At 38.8% G+C, this 9,849-nt stretch overlaps 1 protein-coding gene across 2 annotated transcripts in view; it reads right to left on the bottom strand.

The window, feature by feature from the left end:
* Window positions 1-931: 931 nt before the first annotated feature.
* LOC147213348 (uridine-cytidine kinase-like 1) overlaps window positions 932-9,849 on the bottom strand; it is a 39,751-nt gene continuing 30,833 nt past the window's right edge. Inside the window, exons 9-15 of one of the 2 annotated variants that reach the window (XM_086143113.1) lie at window positions 9,431-9,529; window positions 8,829-8,922; window positions 8,608-8,670; window positions 7,426-7,548; window positions 5,992-6,099; window positions 5,588-5,744; window positions 932-4,896 (exon numbers count right to left, since the gene is read on the bottom strand). In XM_086143113.1, the coding sequence (XP_085999239.1) occupies window positions 4,820-4,896; window positions 5,588-5,744; window positions 5,992-6,099; window positions 7,426-7,548; window positions 8,608-8,670; window positions 8,829-8,922; window positions 9,431-9,529 (721 nt within the window). In that variant the 3' untranslated portion in view covers window positions 932-4,819. Of the gene's footprint in view, window positions 4,897-5,587; window positions 5,745-5,991; window positions 6,100-6,520; window positions 6,717-7,425; window positions 7,549-8,607; window positions 8,671-8,828; window positions 8,923-9,430; window positions 9,530-9,849 lie in introns of those variants that run through there. The other variant, XR_015104510.1, reaches the window with a different exon arrangement.

Here is a 9,849-nt window from a genome sequence, read left to right as displayed (position 1 = left end):
ACATATTAAACTGCAACGTTATTGACGCACAGGTAGAGAAGAAGCGAAGTGACTTTTTAGCCAATCAGAATGCAGAACACAATGCACGAGGTAAACCCGCGAAGTAGCGAAATCGTGAAAAGTAAACCGCGTTATAGCGAGGGATCACTGTACACAAATCGCAAATCAACGTTACAAATTCTTTCCGACGACACTGGAAGGCATCAGCGACCTGCATCATCCGTCACTTCCGCCATCACTTAAGTAAATGTGAAATATGGCGCCCACTCCTGGTCAAGCGCACAGTCAAGTTTCCAAACAATAAAGAGTTTTCTGTTTATTTCATTTTTTGTATTCGCAAAATTCCTTATAATGAACAAAAGTGTGACTGATTATCACGGTTGTGTTGCATTCAGGTGCTGCCTGGTCGAGTAAGCTGGCAAGGTGGGTTTGATAGCAATTTCCCCATTGTGTGACGATTGAAGGCACATTCTGTTAACTACAAAGATTTGCCGCAGAGAATGTTCAAATCTTTGTAGTTAACAGTTAACAGTTAAGACAATTTATATTTTATTGTATTTCTTATTCTTCCTCCTTCCTACTATTTCTATTACTGTTATATTTTTCCTTGAAACTCTGGCACAACAATTTCCTTCAGGATAAATAAAGTTGTTCTCATTCTCATTCATTCTCATTCTCATTCTCTCAATATAATGCTTTTGATGGGACACTTTGAAGAAAATTCCTCGAGATTTTCTATTTCATTAGAAACAGATATATTTCATTACCAGCAGAGATTTTGTTTGTCCAATATATCAAGATTTTGTCTGAACCTTTTTTTTTAAATATGTAGCAATTTTGAGGCAAGCATGATGTGTTTAATATGGTTATAGTTACAACTGTATTCCAAACCAAAAAATCAGGCAAGTGAGACAATCAAAACAGCAAGACAAACATTATTTGCATTTTTAATTTTTTAAAATTTTCTACAAATCAAACAACCTTGTGACTCTTCAGCAAAGATGATTTGTGTAAAAGCATAAAAAAATAACCGCATTTCTCATTAGCGCAGTCTCAAAATTGAAAACAATGTAATGCACAAAGGCATACAATTGCAGTACAAGTAAAACAGCTACATAAAAAGAAAACAGTGGTTGCAGCGAATAAGGCTAGGAAGAAACCTGTTTGGGTCAGTGTTTTCATTTTCCATGACAAAACACTAATCGCTTAAGAAATTGCTCTGCATGGTGTGACTGAGGTGGCACTTCAGAAACAAGATGTTGAAGTTTCTCTTCTTTAATCCTGACAATTTATCGAACGTTCAAACTATGTTTGTATGAAGGGTTTTACATGATTGCTATGAGATTAGAAATTCATCCATTAATGGAATAAAAATGCAGTAGAAGAAAGCAAGAACCCCCTGTAATTTTTCCTTAATCCAAATGACTCTGTTCTCGTCAATCTGTGATCCTCTAAATTTGGGGGGTTCATGGTTTTTCCTCTTTATTCTCTTGGGTCTATTTGCTTTAATCTCCCAGTTTTACCATTTAAAATGCTTCATATCTTTAGTTTACTTTTTAGTTTTCATTTTGCTGATTTATTACTACATCTCAGTCAAGACCTTTTATTCTAAACACGTATAAACATCTTCAAACTAAAGAAATTATAATTTTTTCTCTTTCACCACTTGAACTTGAAATATGTAAAAAGACCATTATTTTTTGAAAAACTATTCTTCGGTTAAAAAAAGTTGTAGAGAATCCTAAGTCTGGGTTAATTTTCTAGAAACTGGAGAATCCAGGAGATTTTCAGATTTAAAAAACATGAAAATTAAGAATTTGGACATTTTTCTTGCTATTACCAAAGTAATAATTAAGATTTTTACCACTAATAGATTAAAGGTCTAACTGTCACTTTGCTGAAAACATTTTAAAAGGCAATATAACTGGGGAATAAAATATTGTGTGGAACTTTTCCATATGTCAAGTCTCAAGGTTTATAAAGATGATCTCATAGTGTTTTGAACGACTGACGAGCTCCGCTAAACATCGGCGGCAACACAAATCAGCCTGAAACAGCACAGTAAAGTAGTTTTGTGAGGATAGCCCCGCTATCTAACATATATTAGCAGGTTTGGCTTATGAATATAAAATATGCAATTCTTTCATTGTTGCAAGAACTTGCTGGAACAAAAATGGCAGAAGGTTGCAAAGCTACAACACACACAAAAAAAATATTATAATAAAAGAAAACAATTCACAACGCAAGATGTTTTCTTGTCAGTCGTGTTCAAGTATGAAGCATTGTTGTCCCTTTCATTAGAAGCTGCCTGAGGTAAATATTTCTTACAGTAAACCTTTCATTAGTGGACTAAAGCTGTGACAGTAGACTGTATAACAGAGGTGGACAGAGGTTTAAGGGCCACTAGTAGTGAGAGTTGGTAGTTCATGTCAAGTCTAAAAGAAAGAGGTGAACTGGTCACCTGATTTCTGACCTCAGTAAACTATTTTCTGGCAAGTTCATGGTCTCGCTAGTTTTCAAGTTTTCCATGAAAGAAAACGTAAAATTATGTGCTCATTTCAAGAAAAAAAAAAGCGAAAAGCATTTAGCTTTAAAAACAAACAGGAAATTATCAAAACTGAAATTGTAGCCCAACATGGGATGCCACAGTTGACATTCCTGTCTATTTACACAGCGGAATATGTGAAATACATAAAATTCAAGTTAGAAGAAAAAAAGTAAATAAAAAAAACATAACTCTAACCCTGCCATGGGCAAGACTTTCTGGCAATCAGTGTTGACACTGTTAGGGGAAGCTGTTACAAACGATTCCACAACTAAAGGTCCATTAGTTAAACTATTAATGGAAGGAAACCATCAGCACAAGAACCTGGCAGAGGTCTTTGTGGTGCAGACCTAGCATGGCTTTGCCAGGTGGACATGGACCATGCTAATGATGTTAGCCGCTCTCTTAGCATACTTCGTAAAAATGAACATGAAAATATGAGGTTGAGGGTCGACTCAAAAAAAAATAAACAACCACCTCACGATGTTTCACATTATTATAAAAGAAGAGAGAATGTAGAGCAGGGGTAGGCAAACTTTTTGGCTAAAGGGCCACGTTGACTTTTAAAATTTGACAGACGGGCCAGGTCACAAGATACCATACATATATATATATAAAAAAAAAGAAAAAAAAAACGCATTTGTAAATGGTACATATCAGACTCATCTGACATTTGCTTTGAAAATAAAACCAGCTTGGTTTTGAAGGTTCTGGCGTTTGCTTGCATTTTATGAACAAATCAGTTTTTCCCTCGTAGCTCATTCATGTGTGTCAGTATGTTCACAGTAAAGGCTAAATCAGTGATTTTCAACCCTTTTTGAGATGCGGCAGTTTTTACATTTACAAAATCCTGGGGCAGACCACCAACCAAAATGACACTAACACAGTACATATCATACATATAGTTAATGATATGTTTTTTTATGTATTTATACCTACATAGTGTGAAACCTCGGGCTGTTTCGATGAACACAAAATGGATATTCTGGCAGTAATGGTTGAAAGACACACACGAAGCTCTTGCTCAAGCTTTACAAGCTGGCAGTATTAATGTTTCTGCAACAGTGTGGGACATTTTTGATTTAGCTACGAGTTCAGCAACAATGTAGCTACCTTTGAGGGCTCTCTCTTTTACCTTAGTGTTTTTTCTCCAAAACGTTGCCACTTTCTCATTGTTTGTACGTAAACGTACAAAATAGTCCATTCGGCTTGTTTTGAACTGTCACACAGCACTAACTCTAACATTGACCTCTACGTCATCGCGTCACAGATGTGGTTGAAAATCACCGGGCAAAATCACGAAGCCAATCTGCGTCATTCAGCTCAGGAACATTCTCAAGTAGCTCCAAAAATGAAATAATCTCCTGTTTGAGCTCCCAGATTCATTGATCCAATCATTCACATCGAGTATGAATTCTGTACTGATCTTTGGCGGGCCGGATTAAAAAGACCAATGGGCTGTATTTGGCCCGCGGGCTGCAGTTTGCCCACCCCTGATCTAGAGGCAAGGAAATTTTTAAACACTGAGGGTTCTGTTTTGATTCCATGTTCATTATCTGTTGAGAAAGCAGTTCACCTAAGTTCCACCGGGAAGACTTTCTTTTTACATCACCTTGCTAGGCAAAACTGAAACGTTCTAGATGAGTGTCTTTGTAGCTACATCGTTCACAGACTGGAGCTTGCCTGTGACTGGGCAGACATGCAGGTCCATAAAAGTAACTTGAGGTATCGGAATGTGAAATGGACGCTCTTACACACAGGCGAGTGTTTCTTGTGCTAAGCAAAGTAGCCTTGCATTGCAATTTGCGATCTATCATCTCAACATTTCTTTTGGAAAGCAGCTTGCTGGGTCTTTCTGGCAGATCCTCAAAAAGCAGTTTCTAAGACTGGTGGGGGAAGGAAATTAAGAGAATAATTGCAAGGTTAGATATACCTATTAGATTTACTAAATTCTCACCCTGACATTGACACATTTCAGAAGGAAACTCAAAAAATGTCTTGGTCTTTTCCTTTTATCGGGTAGAGCTGACTGAACGAACACTATGACAGTAAACCTTTGATATGAATGGTAATCCAACTTCTCGCCAGCATCACTGTGTATTCTTTATGAGCTCGATAGCTTAGCGTCGTGGCAGGAAATGGAAGTACACGCTGCCTCCTGGGGGAGCGTCCGACCGCTGAGCGTCATCTCGGGTCACTCTGGACGGAGGAGGAAAGTTCATGGTGTTTTATTTGGGGATTAGGTGCTTTTGCTTACTAACATCCTCTGCTTGGTCAGAAGTCCATGCCCTCGTCACTTTCGCACCAGTCCGATGGGGCGTCTGTACCGAAGTAACGGTCTCCGAAATTACCTTTGAAACACAAATACAGGCGGAGGTTTACAGGCTTTTAATCGGGGTTCCTGCTTAAGACCAGGCTGGACAGAAATCATTAATGGCTGGTGATTCATTTTTCTCTACATTATTGTTATGGACATGGTTTTATTGGCTAAATGATGAAAAAAGGACGAGATAATTGCATCTGTAATGATCACTGAAGGATGAAAACTTATACAAGTTATCTCTAGGTGGGAGTAGAGTCCTTGCGCTCCCCTTTGCAGACACAAAAAACTGATTTCATGTTGAGTCTAAGACAAAGATTCAAACCCAACTTGGTTCTGGTTTGGTTCAGAGCTGCAAACAGATCTGCCGCCTGCAGTTTCACCATTGATTTACCGGTTAACACGTGGAATCAAAGGCCTTTTCTGTGTTGTCTTCCATTTGCTGCTGCTAAAGATTTGTCGTAAAGTCGCTTGCTGGCTGTTTCGATGTACATGACTAAGCCTCAGCTTTTATGGCACTGCAAGGTCAGTTAGCTTTTCTTATTAAGGGCTCCACGACGTTTTATTTTCCGGCCTTCGATATAGAGGCGACGCTGTACCTCAATGTGCGTGTTTTAATCGCTCTCAGGGCGCAGTCCTGAATAAACATTTGTTTATCAAAAACACACTCAAGTTCCACCTCTGTTTATCTCCGAAGTGCTTCGTGACAGATTTGCCCTCACCGATGCCTGGGATAATGTGGAACTGGTCGTTGACCTCCTTGTCCACAGCGGTGGTGATGATGCGGACTCTGGGGAAGGCGTAGGCCACCGAGTGGACCCCCATCTCCGCCATCAGCAGCGACAGCAGGAAGATCTTGTCCTCGGCTACGTCATGGTCCTTCACAGAGGGGTAAAAAAACAAAAGGGAAAAAAATGAAGCATTTTAAGACTTGGTTGTTTATGATAACTGTTAATGATATCTTGTGATTTCACACACCACAACTATGGCAACACGGGACAACATATTTCCTGTTTTTTTTTTTTTTTAAGCTCCTATGATTTTGATTTGATTTAATCTGTTAAGCTACCCCATCCGAACACCCCTGGTTATTTGTGGCTGAAATGTTTTGACATCTCAGACATACCAGCAGCACCCTGACGGCCATCAGAGCTGCAGCTCCGGTGGAGACGGTGCTGTCCATCAGGATGACGTAATCCTCGCTGATGTCTTTGGGCAGGCGAAGGTAGTGGAGCTGGATGGAAAACGGGAAAATATCAGGAGGGAACTGGGGTGATATTCCAATCAACACAAGAGCAGGAACAACCAGATCCATTTGTCTTATTCGTCATTTGGGGGGGTCTTCTTGAGCCAGACTTTGTCTGGCCCCTCACCAAGGACTTGTTTACCTTGGGTGACCTGACCAGGGGCATAAAGCCCTCAACAACATAACTCCTGGGGTTCACTGGGACAGGACACGCAAAACCCCTCCACCGCGATAAGGTGGCGGCTCAAGTAGGGGCCTCTTGCAAACAAAACCTACAAACCCCTTGCATTAGAGATAATTCTATCAGGTTATCTGGTTTAAGTTGCAGTTGTTCCACAGGGACAATAAAATGTGTAAATTAAACGTTGCATGACAATGTAGTCTTAACAGAAAAAGCGCTTTCTCTCACCAAAAGTTTATTTGAGCTGGAGAGTGGGACTTCCTGAGCTGAAGGCAAACTGTGACACCTTCTGTGACACCTTCAGTCCTCTTTTTGACTACCCGGACCGTAAAGTGACTTGAATCAAACCCGAAGACAACACGACAGGGGTTTTAGTTGCTGTGTTCGGATATTGGCCGGAAATTCACAGCGGCGCTGGATGATTCTGCGGGGTATGCCAAGTAAAAAACAAAAAAAACAAAAACTGTGCAAAAACTTTCATTTAACTGTGCAATATTCAGAACTGTGCAATATTTCATTTCATAACAGTACAGGACAATTTTTCCTTTATCATACTATTGTGCACTCCTTACCTCACTTGTTACTAAGACACTTATAGTTTTATCACTTGTTTACTAAGACACTTTATAGTTTCACTGAGACACTTTATTGTTTCACTGAGACACTTTATAGTTTATAGTTTATTTTATTTCTAATTCTGCCTTTTCTTTTTGTTGTTTATTACTGTTATATTTTCTGTAACTCTGGCACAACAATTTCCTTCGGGATTAATAAAGTTATTCTTATCTTATCTTATCTTATCTTATCTTATCTTATCTTATCGTAAATTGCTACTGGTAACTCATTGTCACATCAGCTGACACCAAATGCATTATAACAAGGACTTGGGAACCTTCGAGAAAAAATACATTGAAATGTTTTCCACTTGGCCACCTTCTCTTTCAGCGAATCTTTGGAAGGAACTGAAAAAGACGTAAGCTGTATTTCACAGCATTTACCAGCAGAGGGTGGTATGGTTCTGAAGAACCTCAGGAAGGATGTATTTAGAGTTAGTATTGACAAAAGTCATGCAGGTCACTTGGCGCTGGGGGATTGTTCTCCCCAGTAGGTGGTGATTTTGAACGCTTTCTAACCTCTGGTTCTCCTGTGTCATGGTTGGTCTGGATGAGGATCTTCCCCAGGCGGATGTCCTTACAGACGGCCATCAGGGCCTGCTCCATGGTCTCCCCGGCCCTCAGGATGGACACACCTGTGATCTGCACACAGACATTTCAGCCGTTATACCCGACCCTCTGTTGCGTGAGAAGAGGAGTCTCTGCCGTTGGAAATGGGAGAGACAAAAGTCAGTCTCTTTAAAATCATATTGTCAGAAATGAAACACGGGTATTTCCCCTCATTGCTGTCTTTCTAATATTAGCGGGTCAATTTAGAGTTTCAAAACCCTTGCTTGGCCAGCTCTGTCCAGGCTATCTTAACTGGAGTGACGAATCCTTATTAGAATTCTAATTTGATCTAATCTAATCAAGAAATATAGAATTTCTGATGAATTATTCTATCTCTGTCATTTCTCACTCTCTCGTAGCTGTAATGTACAGGAGCATCTCTTCAGCTTCTAAATTGCTAAGATCTGCAATCTCAGGTTGAAAAATAAACCTCAATATCAAATCAAGTTATCTGTGACCTCTGGAACTCAAGAGGTCACGGTGGGATTTGCAAGTTTGGTTTGACAGACAGCTGTTGGTCCAAGTCTCTGTCACTCAAGTCTCTGTATCAGCTACATCCCATGACAAATTGTTAAAAATATTTTAAAACTGGTTAATTGTGGAGGAAAAAAAAAAGCAGAAAAAGTTTTTTTTAAATATTTCGCAAAGTATTTTTATCTATAATTACTGTTACATAGGTTGTTGAAAATAAACAGAAGATTCGTAATGAAGCCCCTAAAAAAAAAAATTACTATTATTTATTCCAAATTTGAATTACCTGAAAACCAAAAAAATAATAAAATGAAGCTGAAAAACATTAAAAATGGCAGGAAGTTGCTTTTAATTAGAATTTTTGGAGGATTGGCAATAACTTATAGTTAAAAAAAAAAGAAAATGACCATAAAAATGATGAGAATCTCATCTGACAATTTTACCAAAAAAAAAAGTGCTGAATAAATATTCTAAAAATGTATTTACATTCAATACTTCATCAATACATATGACCTGAGAGGATAAAACTGAATGCTGAACATGAATCTGAGAGATTGTTTAATTCTATGAATGAATTGTAGATATCGTTTAAATAAATTGTCAAGGCTTAAAAAGACTCACTCTCTTGCCGCTCAGTCTCTTCCCATCATAGATGCCTCCCTGAGGTGTCTCCACGGAAACTGGCTGGGGGGACAGAATACAGAATAACTTAGTCTGGCATATTTTGTGTCTAGACAAAACTAAATTATGGCTGTCGAACCCTCATAAAAACTAAAAGCACATAAAAAATGTCAAATAAGTGTTAAGGGCTTTAAAAAACCTTCAGACTTTTGACAACTCACCTTGAGAGGCAGAAAGGAGAGGGCATGTTCTATTAGCAGTCTCATTAATCTCTTGGAGTAGAAGATAAACTCATCACGGTTTGTCTCTTTGTCCCTACGTTAAGATGCACAGGGAAGGGGAAAAAAAAAATAATTACAAATAAAAATAAAATCAAATAAATGACTGTCCAGAGATCAGGGTTGCAACACAGGGTTTATTGGCATTTAGACTGGGAGAAAAACGAAAAACAAAACGTAATAACAGCAGTTGATTACCATTATCAAATCCATCTGAATACTGGGGTAAAGTTTTTATTCCCGACCAATGTGCTTTTATTTTGTGAATAACTGAATTAGTCATAGAATAATATTTTTTTTGCAACACAAGGAAGTTCATTGTTCTGTCAATCAAAAACCTGAGATTTAAGGGATTATCACCTCCATCTATAATGTTAATGGTATTGCACTTAGTGTATGAGGTTTTGTTTATAAAAAAATAAAACACCAGCGTCAGAGTTTGCAGCAGTAAAAACCTCATACCCTCTGATCGTGTGTGTGTGTGTGTGTGTGTGTGTGTGTGTGTGTACGCAGGAAGAGACATTAAAAAAGATAAAAATCCTGACCTGATGATGGTGTGCATGCCGCGGACCTGCGCTGTGCTCTCCATGACACTCAAGGTTTTGGGCAAAGGTTGGCCCTGGTGAGCTGAGGCCAGAGCTGATCTATTGCCAAAACACACACAAACGCACACACGCACACACACACACACACACACACACACACACACACACACACAACTCAGTGCACTGTCAGAATTGATTAAGTATCAGAGTACGTCTGCTGGCGAGGAGGGCTCACTGTATCAAGACCTTTTTTAAATAGACTACAGAAAATAATTCAATAGTGATTTGACAACAGAAGAAGGCCAAGAAATGCCTTCTTAAACTGTTGAAGCAGTCTGCTGTTACAATTCCTTACAATTCTGTCTTATAAATATATCTGGTCACATTGTAGAGCATGTACTCCTGGTTTTCCTCTGTTA

Source organism: Fistularia commersonii, chromosome 36 (assembly GCF_037954325.1).
Source record: "Fistularia commersonii isolate RoL2024-O1a breed Wild chromosome 36, RoL_Fcom_v1.0, whole genome shotgun sequence".
Taxonomy (NCBI): Eukaryota; Metazoa; Chordata; class Actinopteri; order Syngnathiformes; family Fistulariidae; genus Fistularia; species Fistularia commersonii.
This window is presented reverse-complemented; position numbering and strand designations above follow the sequence as displayed.